The sequence below is a fragment of the Lepidochelys olivacea genome (assembly GCF_965140295.1).
Source record: "Lepidochelys olivacea isolate rLepOli2 genome assembly, chromosome: 1".
NCBI classification, from domain to species: domain Eukaryota; kingdom Metazoa; phylum Chordata; order Testudines; family Cheloniidae; genus Lepidochelys; species Lepidochelys olivacea.
The window spans coordinates 162,366,566-162,381,157 of NC_140411.1; the positions used below are offsets into that span (position 1 = coordinate 162,366,566).

General features: G+C 38.8%; 1 protein-coding gene across 3 annotated transcripts in view; it reads left to right on the plus strand.

The window, feature by feature from the left end:
* Window positions 1-14,592, plus strand: part of BRWD1 (bromodomain and WD repeat domain containing 1) — a 109,488-nt gene that overhangs the window by 49,787 nt on the left and 45,109 nt on the right. For all 3 annotated transcript variants that reach the window (XR_014714419.1, XM_084651259.1, XM_084651260.1), the window contains exons 23-29: window positions 2,715-2,907; window positions 4,834-4,959; window positions 5,095-5,202; window positions 5,635-5,759; window positions 5,898-5,980; window positions 6,761-6,872; window positions 10,787-10,848. Coding sequence is in view for 2 of the 3 variants with exons in the window: in XM_084651259.1 (XP_084507385.1) it covers window positions 2,715-2,907; window positions 4,834-4,959; window positions 5,095-5,202; window positions 5,635-5,759; window positions 5,898-5,980; window positions 6,761-6,872; window positions 10,787-10,848 (809 nt within the window). In the remaining variant the exon portion in view is untranslated. The remainder of the gene's footprint in view (window positions 1-2,714; window positions 2,908-4,833; window positions 4,960-5,094; window positions 5,203-5,634; window positions 5,760-5,897; window positions 5,981-6,760; window positions 6,873-10,786; window positions 10,849-14,592) is intronic.

The window sequence follows — 14,592 nt, forward strand, 5'->3', positions numbered from 1 at the left end:
CTCACTCCAGATCATTCTGCCTGGAGGAGATCAACATGTGGCAGTTCTGTATCGAAAAGACATCACTTACCAGGGGGTCAAGAAGTGTCTTGCCGATCATCTCAGCAGGGTTTTCTTCCCAACCATGAGTGGTCCCTAAAGATGGAAGTCCTTCAGATGATGTTCACAACATGGGGCATTCCGACAATTGACCTCTTTGTGATGAGGGAAAACAGAAAGTGGTGCCTATTCTTCTCTTCAGAGGGACTCATCCTAGCCTCCCCCTCTGATGCTTTCCACTGCAGCTGGAAGTCTACTCTGCTGTATGCATCCCCCTGCTATCCTGGTCCTTCCCCAGGTCATTACTAAGCTGAAGGTGAATTGAGCCAGACTCATCCTCGTTGCCCTGGCATGACTGAGGCAGCATTGGTTCTCAGATCTCTTCGATCTGTCAGTTTAGCCTCCCATGCTGCTTCCTCTCCTTCCCAACCTCCTCACAAAGGACTACGTCTACCCTGCATTCAGTGATCAGCTCCTTGCACCTTATGGCATGGCTGCTGCATGGCTGAATGAAGAAGACGGGTGTTGCTGGGAGGCCATTCAACAGGTCCTACTTAACAGTGGACACTTTCTACTAGAACGCCCTACCTGGCGAAATGGAAGAGGTTTTCTATGTGGTACTAGGCCCATGGGGACCCATCCAGCAGAGGCTTCCATCCAGGACATCTTGGAGTACCTGTTATACTATCAGGAATTGGGCTTAGCACTCAGCTCTCTGAGAATGCACTTAGCAGCAATATCAGTGTTTCATCCACCTATCCAAGGGAAATTGGTTTTCTCCTGTGCCAAGGTGACACGATCTCTGAAAGGGCTTTTCCACCTGCATCCTCTAGTCTGAGAACCAGATCCCTTCTGGGACCTGAACTCTGTTTTAGCCGCTCTAATGGGGCCTCCATTCGAGCCCCTTGCTTCCTGTCTGCTGCCTGTTCTGTGTCAGAAAACTGCATTCTCGATTGCCATTACCTCTGTCAGGAGGGCGTTAGTTGCAGGCCCTGATGGCTGGGCCTCCTTACGTGCAGTTCTTCAGGGACATGGTTATGCTTCAGCCACTCCCAAAGTTTGTATCCAAGGTGATCTCTGTTTCATTTGAACCAAGCGATTTATTTTTCCCTAAGCTGCATTCTTCCACGTAGGAACAACGCCTCCATATCCTTGACGTTAGATGCTGTGTATCTTTCCATCTGAACAGGACTGAACAGTTTCGGGCTTCGCCTTGCCTGTTAGTAACATGTAGCGACCGCATGAAAGGACAAGCTGTCTTTGAGCAGACCATCTCTAGATGGCTTTGTCTTGCATTAAGAGTGCATATTAGATAGCATTGGCCACGCCTCCAAAGCTGGTATGGGGACATTCGATCAGAGACCGGCAACATCAGTGACATTCCCAAATGACATGTCTATATTGGACATTTGTAGGGCAGCCACATGGTCGTCCATGCATACATTTGTGGACCTTTACGCAATGACCATTTCTTCCAGAGCAGACGATAATGTTGGAAGAGTGGTCTTGCGATCCTTGTTCTGGTAGACTGAGCTCCGCCTCTGGATGGAGGTACTACTTCCTAGTCACCTACCTGGAATTCGTGTCTGCATCTACGCGAAGAAGAAGAAACAGTTACTTGCTGTAACTATGGTTCTTTGAGATGAGAGGCAGACTTGTATTCCACGACGCACCCTCCGTCCCCTCTGCATTGGAGTCTTTTCCTGGGCTTTCGGTGTAAAGGAACTGAGCAGGGGTCAGAGCGGTGCTGCGTCAGATAGCCAAGGAAGGGACTACAGGCACGAGGCACAAGCGCCACCCCTCCTACAGGTATTGCCAGGCAAAAGACTCTGGCTCCAGTGTGCACACAGATCTTCTTGGAATACACGGCTGCATCATATTTTTCTTTTTACTATTAAAAGTACTAATCCAAACTTCTAAATTGGCCTGATTTCTAAGCCATGGTGAAATCCATAGTTTAACAATTATAAATGTTTTTATATCAGCAGACTTGTCTTCAAAAGCATGCACTTAATTAGCTGCACACAATGTGCACTGCATATCTTAGTCTGTGCCTATAAGCTTAATAAAAATTTGCGTATATTTAGTGTGGCATATTCTGATTCTCAGAGTTTGTTAAATCAAACACAATTTTTTCAAAACTGTTCTCATCCTCAGGGATGACTGTCCATGCCAAGTTACAGCTGTTTTTGTTGGAATCCTGTCTAACAATAATAAGCTATGATTAGAATGGCTTTTAGAAAAGGGAAGTTTTTGTTTTTTTTAAACCCTCAATGAAATAGAGATGTCTGAAAGTATGTATCTTCTGCTGCCTGTGAGTAGGCAGGATGTTCCTATTTATTGGAATCCTGCTTCTGAAATACAGTAAAGGAACACATTAAATGTTGTACAGAATTTCTATAAGGACAAAAATGTCATAGTTGCATTCTAGTGACTGAAGAATTAGTGCCATAAGTTAAAACTGCTAGCCAAAGTGAAGGAATTAGAAATGTATCACAGCAATTAAATCTTCCTGTACTACTCCTGACAACCTCCAAAACCACTGAAGATCAGGACAGTGGAAAAGGAACTTTACACCTACAAATATTGTTATAATTCATTTAACATTCTTAACTAGTTGTCAGCTGTTTGAATATCTAAATTCCATTTGTTTCCATTATTTTCCCCATGAACAGTGACTCTTCAAGTAGATATTCTGACTGGATAGCTGATGCAGGAATAAATCTCAAACCTCCTGTGCGAACATCTCGACGCAAAGCTATCAGATATTGTAGTACTTCAGAAGATGAAGTATCAGCAGAGAAATCTTCTCCTCCAAAGAGGAGAAGAAAAAGAAGGAAAAAACCCAAACCGAAAAAGCAGGAAGAGGTATTATACAGTTAATTCCTTCTGTTCACTTAATTCTTGATCGATATCTCTTTTTACATTTTAAATCTTGCACCTGGGAATTTATGGAGTTTGTATACGTTACCTCCGTATTAGGCAGAGGTATTTATGATATTACTAACTCTGGTTGCTCCTTCCCCTTTTCAACACCCCCCCCCACACACACACACACACAACATTACATCGTCTAATTAAATTTTATGGACTTTGCTTTACAACAAGTAACTAAAGCCTCCTCACTCTTATGAGGTCCAAACACATGGCTTTTCTTACCCTTTACCACTTTTATAGCATCTTTGAATACAAAAGCAAGGAATGCAGATACTTAAGGGTTTTATTTGTTTAGATTTTAGAACACTCTTGGTGCTTTTCTGAATTTTAAAACAGTCTTTGATACAAAAACGTCTAAAAACAAATTAATTGAACTGCCATTTAGTATCCTCAACACAAACCTTTCCATATCTAGCTGATCCACTCTTATAAGCCTGCCCCTGTTTCTCAGTGCCCATTCGAGAAGTCAGATGCCTAGAACGCCAGAAATCTGGATTCGGGAGAGCTGTGACTATGGAATTTGGTTCTTCTACAAAATGTCTTTATTTTAAATTGAGGGGACTCCAACTCTGGCATCTCCACTGATTACAGTTGTCATAGTATATTACATTTGAGGGCAGATGTGTCTTCCCTGGTAACCAGTTCCCAAACCATTTAAAGCTTTATTGTTTAAAACCAACACTTTAAGCTCTCTGGAAACTTACTCGCAGCCAGTAAAGGCAGATAAGAACTGATGTAATGTGCTGTCTGCATGATGTACTGCTTAATAGACAAGTGATTGCATTCTGCACCAGCTTCACTTTCTGAATCTTGTCAAGGTATGCCTTACATAAAGTGCAGTATAGTAATTCAATAGGCCTAGAATAACCAGGGCAAATTCTGCATCCAAAGTGAAGTCACATTCTCCTAGTCAAACATTAGATGGTTCACCATACTGATGATTAGGATGAGAAAACTTTTTAAATAAATTAAAGAAAATAACTGGTTAGAACTTCAGCCCTATCACCAAAGGAGTGTAAATAATCATTCATTTAAATAACTTAAGTCTTCAAAACAGCACAAGTATTAAATGGTTTATAGGCCTTGTTCTGGCCTCTGCACAGGGGGGAATTTTACCCTGAATTCCTTGGTAAATTCTAAAGTGATGGAAAATAGCGTTCTGTAATGTGGAGAACGAGAATCTTTGAGCGCTTCAGGTAATTCTGCAACTCTTGTAGCCAGGGGACTGGTGGTAAAACAGAGTGCCTTTCAAATGTATGTCATCATACAATATAAAATGTATGTAAGTGTGTTTTTCTCAAAGAATTATTTTGATTATATAATCACCTTTGATTCTGAATATTAGTTTTGAAGTGGCAGATATATAATAACTTGGAATTTCTTTGCTTTAAGCTACACTTGGTACACATCTAAATAGTCTGAAGGTTTTCTGTTTAATAAAATGAGATCTCTCTCTATCTATATATCTCTATCTCAATAGTAGTTGCCAGACAGTGTACATTAGAATAGTAGTTTCAAAAATTAGACAAGTCTTTTGATAGTCATGTTAAGAACTACCATGCAGCTCTGAGAGAACCGTGCCCTACAAGTTTATTGGGAGTAGAGTACTTTATGGTTGACATACTTAATGATGACAATGGAAGAACTGCAAATATAGGAAGAACCAAAATACCAAACTTGAGTACCAAAATGTGGGCTTTAGGAGATTTTTGGTCTTAAGGTCCTGGATAAAGCTTAACTGATGATTGTTTCATGGTATTAACTTTGTGTAGACTTTAGAAGAAATTCTTGGATGACAAGTTTTCATGACACTGCACCAAGAACATAATTCTAATGTATAACTATCCTGTTTATCAGAATGTGCAGAATAGTACTCCCACACAGCCAGTAAACGAAGATGTGTTATATGACTACCATCCTCCTGTTTGGATAACTGACACAGCACTTCGAAAATCTCCTTTTGTTCCCCAAATGGGTGATGAGGTGAGAGCTTTTATCAAAAAGTGCTATAAAATTTTAGGTTATCTAAAAGTTAACATAGCAACTGGCACTAAAAATAGAAAAATATGTACTTTAATGTTTCAAGTAAATAATTTTTGTGGATTTTTATTTTTACAGGTAATATATTTTCGACAAGGTCATGAAGCTTATATTGAAGCAGTCAGAAAAAATAATATTTATGAACTAAACCCCCACAAGGAGCCATGGAGAAAAATGGTCCTTAGGGTAAGAATATATTGAAGTTGTTACATGTTCAATACTGGTAATATGTGTTTAATGGTTTACATTAGCATTTAAAATTCTTTGTGTAAATATAACTAGTGAGGACTTAGCTATGCAACTTCCCATTAATATCCTCCTACCAACGTAAAGGAGGAAGAAAGCTTTCTTCAGTCATCAAAGAAACCTTCAAAATTGCCCATGGGAGGCCTGGACTTCACTGCAATAAAAACATAAATCTTGATTTTAAAAAGGGTACAGACTCTGTGTAAGGATTTGGTTGTCTCCCAATAAAACCTCATACAGTATTTAACAATATTGGCTTTTGAGTGCTAAAACTATTCAGATGTTTTGTGTAATAAAACTAAACTAGAGATTGTCTCTAGTGTAGGGCTGAAACTTAATGGAATTTGTTGCTTTCATTTTTGTTTGTTATAGGATCAAGAATTGGTAAAAATTGTTGGGATACGATATGAAGTTGGTCCTCCTACACTGTGTTGCCTGAAGCTTGCCTTTATAGACCATGCCACTGGAAAACTTTCAGACAAATCATTTTCTCTCAAGTATGTGTTTCTCTGCTGAAAGCATATGCTAGATAACATATTTTTTTAAAAGAGGCATTCCTTAGCTTTTTTCCTCTACACAACATAGCATAATATAATATGACACACAAATGAAAGCTAATTTTATTTTTTATCTAGATACCATGACATGCCAGATGTCATTGACTTCCTTGTATTGCGTCAGTTTTATGATGAAGCACGGCAGAGGAATTGGCAAGCTTGTAAGTCTTCACCTTCCAAGTGTCTGGCAATACAGTTTTAGAATACAAAAATTTTCCACTGTGGCTAGCTTCTGAGTATGTTATGTACAATTCATTGTGTTGACGTTGATTTAAAAACCGCTGTGTGGCTTGTGTCCTGACTATCGGAGACTTCCAACAGCTCTCTACCATCAGATGCTCCACTGTTGCACTTGAGGTCAGCTGAGACCCTTTTGCAAACAGTTTCTAGAGATTTGAACATGCTGGAATTAGATATTGATGGAGAGACCTGGACTATGAAATGGAGTTCATTGCCTCCTAAACCCTTTGGTATGCTAGAGCCAGCGTCTGGCCTTCAATTTATAGTGTTAAGGCTCATCTGTTTTTTCAGGACTTTGCCTCATTGTGGTTGAAGTCATACAAGTTTTTATATATTATAAAATACTCAGCACCTTTAGTGATGCATGCCTTCCAGACTGAAACATATATTAACATCTTGTTGTTTACACGCTAGTATATGTTTGGATTTTAGAGCTTACTGTGAAAATGTACATTACTTTGTGTAATGGGTTATTTTTCTTTTATCTAGTGTCTGTTTTTTGACGTAGATACTTATAATTTTAAACCAAAATATACTATTGGAGGTCAGACTAGATGTTCATGATGGTCCCTTCTGACCTTAAAGTCTGAGTCTATTCAATAGTTTCCTCCCCAGTAATTCCATCCTCACAAAAAAGCATAATTAAAAACTTTTGGTTACCAGAATATGTATGAGTGGGGAAATGGTTCTTTCTCTTACAGCTGATAGATTCAGATCCATTATTGATGATGCTTGGTGGTTTGGAACAGTGTTGGGTCAAGAGCCATATCAGCCACAGTATCCAGATAGTCACTTTCAGTGTTACAGTGTTAAGTAAGTACAGAGGCTTATAAAATGTTTGTTTACACAGTATAAATCATGGCTTATATTGATGGGCTGGAGGTGTAAGAATGCACAAAAGATTGTTGGTTGAAAACCTAAAGCTCCATTAGCAAACTGTCTCGAATGTATTACCAAAATGCAGTAATTTTTCATGAATAGTAACTTAATGAACATAACTTGCTAAATACAAATTGTATTTTATATTTGTGAAAGAGAGGAACCTCTTATATATTACTATATATAATATAATAACTTATATATTATGGCTTACCGAATCTTCTCCATGGAACAGCCAAGGAAGATGCCTTAAAAAAAAAAAACAACAAAAAAAACACACAGCGTCAGTAGTGCAAACTAACACAATGGAAATGATTTATTTTGGATTTTAATATTTGTCGGTTTGTACTGGGACATGGAAATGTTTAGTTTCTGTATTTGTTCTGTCCAGATCTTGCCAGCTTTATATGTATTAATATTCAAATATTGGATCCAGAACAAAATTGACTAAGATATGCTCATATATTCTTAAATTTAATTTTAATATGTAAAATGGTATGCAGTGTGCAAACCTACTGAGTGGCAGATATGGAAATAAAAATATTTTTGGAAGCAAAGTACATCTCAAAGTATTTAATTTTAATATCTATTCCCTTGTAGTTTAAAATCCAAAATATGTTTGTCATGGTCTAGTCAACCTCCTTTATCATTGTAATAGTTCTTGTTCTTGGGAAGGACAAGTGTGTGGAGCTGCTTTTTGGTCTCTCATTTAGTGACATTTGCAACATATGTGAGAAGAATCTACAGCTGTTGGCCTTCATTTCTGTCCTCTCTCTCCATACTACAACTATGTTAAATCTGTAATATATGTGCTAGCTTACCACAGTGTAAGGTTTGGGAAGCTCTGCTTTACCTAGCTGCATGCATGTTAATCAGCTATGCGGAGGGGGAGGGGTGCGCCTGCATGCGCTACATACAAAAATCTTATGTCACCTCTTCTACTCAAAAGCAATCTGTGCTTCTATCCATAACGGAAATTTCCTGCTCTGTCAGCAGTGCTGTCCTTTTATTTAATCATCTTTGCATGCTATTTCAGCTCCTCTAAACTTCCTGTTCTTTCTGCTGTCAGCTAAATTATTGATACAATGGGTCAAAATGTTCAGAGAAATGGTGGTTCTGTCCCCAGCTCTGCCCACAAGCTACTTTTTTGCTTTGACTAAACACCAGATTAGTAGCCAGTAGTATCAACCGATGTATAATGCACAAATAATTAGTGGGGCCTCACAACAGCACCATAATTTGACATATGGTTAGTGTACCCTTCAATCCATTAAAGATGACAGAGCACAGAATGCAGGGTCCATGATATCCATCGGCACCATAGATCTGCAATTACCTATATTTCTTTATGGGCCTTTGAAACCCTGCTTTCTCCTGACCCCCAGTTCATTTGAAATACCACTTACTTGCAAAAGGTTAATAGCAGAGGAGAAATGCAGCAATATCAAAGTGGCTGAAATTGCTGTGTGACTATACCTGTCCTCTATAAACCACCATAGGATGAGTTGGACCAGCTCATGGTAGCTTGGCAAGTCAGTAGCAGGCTTTTTTGGACATGGGATCTTGTGTTCGGAATCTGGGAAGCTAAGAAACTTGCTTCAGTTTAAATAGTTTTAAATTTGTGCAAACTCCTACATGTGGACGCTTTTTAAAATCTGTTTACATCTGGTTTATACCAACTTAACTTTGCAGCGATGTAACTAAATCAGTTAAACCATTACAATTATAGGGTGAGCTGCACCTCTGTCCATTTGTGATCTCTGAGTATGCCCCACTCAGGTGTTTAGCCTTGTGTCTTTACCTGTGTTTGGGGTGGAATTTTGCAATTTTCCCGTTCTTGGACCAGGAGCTAGTTACAGTACCCTTTGCATCAAAGATTGTTAACTACAGGTGTTGCTGGGTTTGAGAATCTGTGATTCTTCCCTTCAGGAGCTTGTGACCAAACAACTGTCTTAAAACAAAAGTGTTTCTTTAGCAGTCAAAGCAAAACTTTGGAGAAAAAAGGATATTAAAACAGTCTATGTGCATGTCTATCTTACCTGAAGTCCTGCTATTCCATGATGCAGACCTAGACAGACATGGCTTCTCCAGACAGCCCTGACTGGTTCCTGCATCTGTCTGATATCTTCCCTCCCCCCTCCGCCTCCCCCCCCCCCCCGAGATCCTTTTAATACTTGTTGAATTTTGTTCCCTTGTGTTTGCAGGGCCTCAGTCATACTTGGTTAAATCCAATTTTGTAGACTGGACAGTCAGTCACCAAAGCTAGTAGCTTTGACATTGTCCCTTAAATTATAAGTGTTCTTTGATAGATGGTTGTGTTGAGCCTTTCTTCCCCTTCATGCTTGAATCCAGACAGTGCTGAGTTTAAAATAAAAATTCATAAAGTAAATACCATCCCAATAACCAAACCAGCATACAGTATTCATAAATATCACAGGTTAGTTCCATATTATTCACATAGATGTAAAACAGGTGAAAGTTCTATAAGTAGACCATGCTTTTCCCAAAGGCTGGTCTAAACAGTTTTCATACCAATTTAACTGTATTGTTTTACTGGCATTGGTTTTTAAACCAATATAATTCTGATATATAAAGAGCTTATACTGAAATACGTTATATTGATAAATGTACTTGTGCACTGGTGTAATTGCATCCATACTAGGGGTTTCTAAACCAATATAATTAAATTGATACAAAAACTGAGTAAGCAAGCCCTAAGAAGTCTATAGTTTCTATGGTTGCAAAGTAAACCTTCAAACAGCAAACAGAGTGCAGACTGAACAATGATGTCTGCTTGAGTTTGCAGACAGCTTAAAATAATTCTGAGAAGTGTAGATTGCCCTGATCAGCTAAATAGGTATTGGTTACAACACCTAACTATGGTAATTTAAATATCAACATCGTTAGCTATTTCATTGCTACTCAAAGCATAAAAAAATCTATACAGGAATTTAAATCAGTCTCTCATATTCAATTATCAAGTGAATATACTATTAGATGTGAACCAGACTAACTATTGCTTCCTCTTTTTCTCCCTTTTGCCTCCAATCCTATCACTTTATTTCTTCTTTTCCCTTTACTTTGTACCTATTAGCATGCTGCTCCCCATGACCGCAACAGTCTTTGTGCTCCACCAAACACCCCATTTCTTGGTCTACCTTCCTCCAAATCCCTCTGTATTTCCATTTCTTAAAACAATCCTTCTCCATTGACTGGAATATTTGCACTGTCCTTCTCGTGTACTAGTACATTGATCTTATTTGTTTTATTTAGACTGTAAACTCTTTATAGCAGCACATATATGATCTGTTTGTAAAGTGCTGTGTGAATTTATGGTGCTATGTAAATGTTTTAGAAGTAGCTAAACTGATTGATTGCTGTTGGCTTTGCTGAGTCAGAATTTTGACTATCCAGCAGAGCTGTTGCAAATTTTCCTTCAAACCTTCCAATATTTCCTGGCTGCTTGCTTCTATTTACTTTAAATACATTGTGAAATTTTCTGACATAAGCTTCAGACTGGTGAGTGCTTTTGACTGACTTTGTTTGAAATGTTCTTGGTCTGTAAGTTAGACACATTTTCTTTCTGTTCCCATTGATATAGTAGGAGATCAGTTAAGCATTGCCTGGAGTAGGAGCGCTATTGTAATTTTAAGCTTTTAAACCAAACTATGTTTGCAGTAGCTTTGCCTCTAAGAGAGCTTGGTTTGCTCTGTCCTTCCTATATATTTGTACTGCAAATTTCATTATGCTTAAAATCAAAGGAAAGATTCCTTACATTTGTTTGGAGAGAAACACTTACATATTAACATAATTTAACTTTTTTGTTAATTTCCTTGTTGTTTAAACAGATGGGACAACGGTGAAATTGAAAAGCTTAGCCCATGGGACATGGAGCCTATTCCTGATAATGGTATGTGAAAAAGCATTAAAAGCCTTTCATCCCCTTGTCTATCTCCAAAATATTTGTTTCATGCAAGTGGTAATACTAATCTTGATATTTTCTTATATGGCCCCTGTTACCATAGTACCTGAGCATAGTCTTATTTTATTATTGTAGGACACTATCATTTTTCATATACTTTTAAGGGTGGAATTGATATAATGGCACAGGTATTCTATTACGGTTAAGGGTCTGATCATTTCCATTAAAACTGGTTTTGAGAGGAGGAAAGTGGAAGGAGGAAATTTGTTTTCACTTTAAAATCTCCGAATCTGGATATTAGGCTAGTTTTAGACTATTCCATGTCTTTTTCCATATGTTTTTTTATTTATTTTTCCCCCCCATTAAATGGCTGAAGTATGTAGATCACAAACTTAAGTACTCCTATAGGTCAAAATGTGTATTCTATTTTAAAAACAAATAGGGGACAAGTGGAACCAGTCATGAGGCATAGAATCCTGTGACTGTGTCAGTTTTCTACAAAAGAGGCTTTGTAACTTTTGTTGTAATTCAGAGGTTCCATGGCCAGAAAGGACCATTGTGATGATCTAGTCTGACCTCCTCCATAACATAGGACATAGAATTTCCCCAGAATGGTTCCTAGAACGTATCCTTTAGAAAAACATCCAATTATGATTTTAAAATGATGAATGATGGTAAATCCACCACAACTCGTAGTAAATTGTTCCAGTGGTTAATTGCTCTGCATCAGAGCCCTGTTTTCTTCCTGCTTTCTTATTGGTGTGTTGAACTAATTAAGGTTGACATTTTAAAAATTCTCAACTTCTTGGCTTGTGCCAAGATTCCTACATTAATCGTAACCACACAACTCAGGCTGATTATCAAATATAATGAAATATGCACTCTATGTGCAGTCAGCAAAACTTTATAATAAATGACTAAGGTATATCTAAGGTTACTACTAGAATCAAAATCCGCTTTAATGGTCATCATTCCAGTGGTCCATCTAATCCAGCATCCTGTCACTGTCATTTGTAAGTATTAGATGCTTCAGAGGGAAAGTTAATGAAACCTTGAAGAGGGCAGTCATGCAATAGCCACCCCAAAGGGAATTTTCTTCCCAGTTCCCTGAGTTAGGAATTGCCTTCCTTTCCAAGCTAACTGAAATTTTTTTATTCCTATCTAGTGTAGTTGTGGATGTTCTCAGCTGACTAATGCTTTTTCGAAGTTAGCTAAACTCTTGGCCTCAGTGATATTTTGTGATAAGTTCCACATGTTTGCTCTGTAATAAGAGCACTTGATTTACCTTCACTATACTGTTCATTATTTTGTATACTCCTCTGTAAACTAAGTAGTCTGTATGTTTTCAAAAGCTCTTCTGTGGTTAATTTTTACATGCTTCTAATTGGTCACCTGTCCATGACCCACCTTTTTTGCAGAACAGCTTCTGTCCTTATTTGTCCATCGCTAATGGGTTTATGTCCTCCACCTGTGGTATTCAGAGGTAGTCCATTTTTTCTGGAGGCTCTGGAACTAAATACCTTACTCCGGATCAGGACAACAGATTTTTGTCTCTGGCAACAGAAAAAGTTGGTGGTTCAGTTTCTCCCAGTTTTGTTTTATAACTTCAATTTCTATACGTCTTCATACAGTAGCAACACACAGTCTCTCTTCCTTATCCTCCCCTGGATTGGATATTTGACAGCATTGTGGCTTCAGCTGCCTGGATCTGCTGCTCGAGTACATTCCCCTCAGGCAGTAGCAGAGCTGTCCTACAATCATGGGGCTAAATTTAAGTGGCGAGTCTCATGTGAGACAACCATACACAGACTCTATATATGCCCTGCCTGTTCACAACACTAAGAGTCTTAAGAGATGGCTGGTAGTGGTCACAGAATGACTTAGATTGCAAGTTGCCCATGTTATCCATGAGTGTACAGACACTAATCAATGACTTATCCAAGGCAACAGATCCATTCATGACTAGCCAGCTGTGGCAAAGGGTTTACAGTCACCAGTTCTAAATCAAGAACATTTTGGACCCAGTGTTGAAAATATGTTCACCCAGGAGTCAAGACAGGTTTGGTAATGGTCATGAGTAACCATTTATCTCTAATGGCTTTGGATTGCTGGTGTCATGCATCAGTGTTGTGCCCTGAGTGGAATTTCTTAAAATGAGCCTTCAGAAATTCCTTGAGATCATGGAAGCATGCACCTGGTACAGTGGAAAAATTAGATGCCATTCTGATCACATCCAAATGTCCCTTTCTTAGCAGCTAAATACAGACCTTCTGAAAGCCAACCCAAATTCCACTCTATACCCTTGCATACTCAATATGGAAGAAAGCCTCATAGGTTGGGGAACAAAGTCCCAGCTCTGAGTACCTAACATTTTAGTTCACATAACCAGCTCTGTCTAACACAAACATAAACATTGGCCATATGGGATTGGACCAGTGGTCCATTGAATGCAGTATCCTGTCTGACAGTAGCTAGTACCAGGTGTGTCAGAAGAAGGTTCAAGAAATCCCACAGTGGGCAGTTATGGTGGTCACAGGGGAAGTTTCCTCCTACTTCCGGTTAGAGGTTGCTTGTGATTGAAGTATGATCGTTGGACTTGATGGAAAGTCAAGGAATCTCAATTGCACTGGGTGAAAAGACCAGTCCTCTGCAAACAGGGACTCTTTCATCTGAACCTGGACCAACTACAGTTGAGTCTGGGCATTGGAAGAAAATCAGTGGGGATTCTTCATTAGCCTTGTTGATGCATTTTGGTATCAGACAGAACTCAATCAAGAAACTTTACTCACTGGTCTGGTAAAATTGTTTCTGTGAGAGGGGAAATAGTAAGTTATTTTCTGGGCTGGAACAGACTTTTTTCTATATTTGTACAGTGCCCAGCATGATGGGGCCCTGGCCTCTGGATGCTGCTGTAATACAAAGTAGCAGTGTCTCCACTACATTAGAATTTCTCCACAGTGGTTGATTGGAGTCCTATGACCAAGCACCATAGCAAATCAGGTATCAGCCTAGTGGTGGTTTTAGGCAATCACAGTAGGCTGTCCATCTGAGTCTCATCAGGGGTCAGGTTTAATTGGAGTGACAAATTAAACTGGCTTGTGGCTGACCTTTGTAGTTGCCATTACCTCAGAAAGTTGCTGTGGACAAGATGTTAAAATCCTGCATGGTATGCTAGACATCTGGAAACTTTATGGAGAAGGAATCAAGGTTTTCTTTACAAGGTCCCTAAAGGCACTGGGGGGAGGAAGGGGAAATTGTATGAAACACATATAAAGAAAATTTGGAAAGTAGATTTCCATTCTTCTGTAGAGGCATCCTTTGGTAGGAAGGTGCTGCTGGTTCCCAAATAATTATTTAAATTACAAATCTGTGGCTTTGTGGGCATGTTTCCATTTCTACCTATTATTCTACTTAAAACTCTGCTGCTTTCTTTCCCCCTCTTACGTTGTTCAATGCATGCTATTTCGCATTAGTGATGAATGAGGAAAGAAGCTGTGCTGCAGAATATGAAATTTAATAACTTTCTGCTAGTAGCTTCTCTCCTCATTCATGCTACCCTGGTAGTCTGATGAAAAGCAGACTATAATTTGTAACATTTAATTTTTTTTCTCTGAAGGGAGAATGAGACACAATTACACTAAGTTTAATATATTAGGTTTGTCTTCATGCTAATAATCGGTTGCCTGGAGTATTTCTGCAGTTTTGGAAGAATTCTTCCAGTGGCCTGAGCTG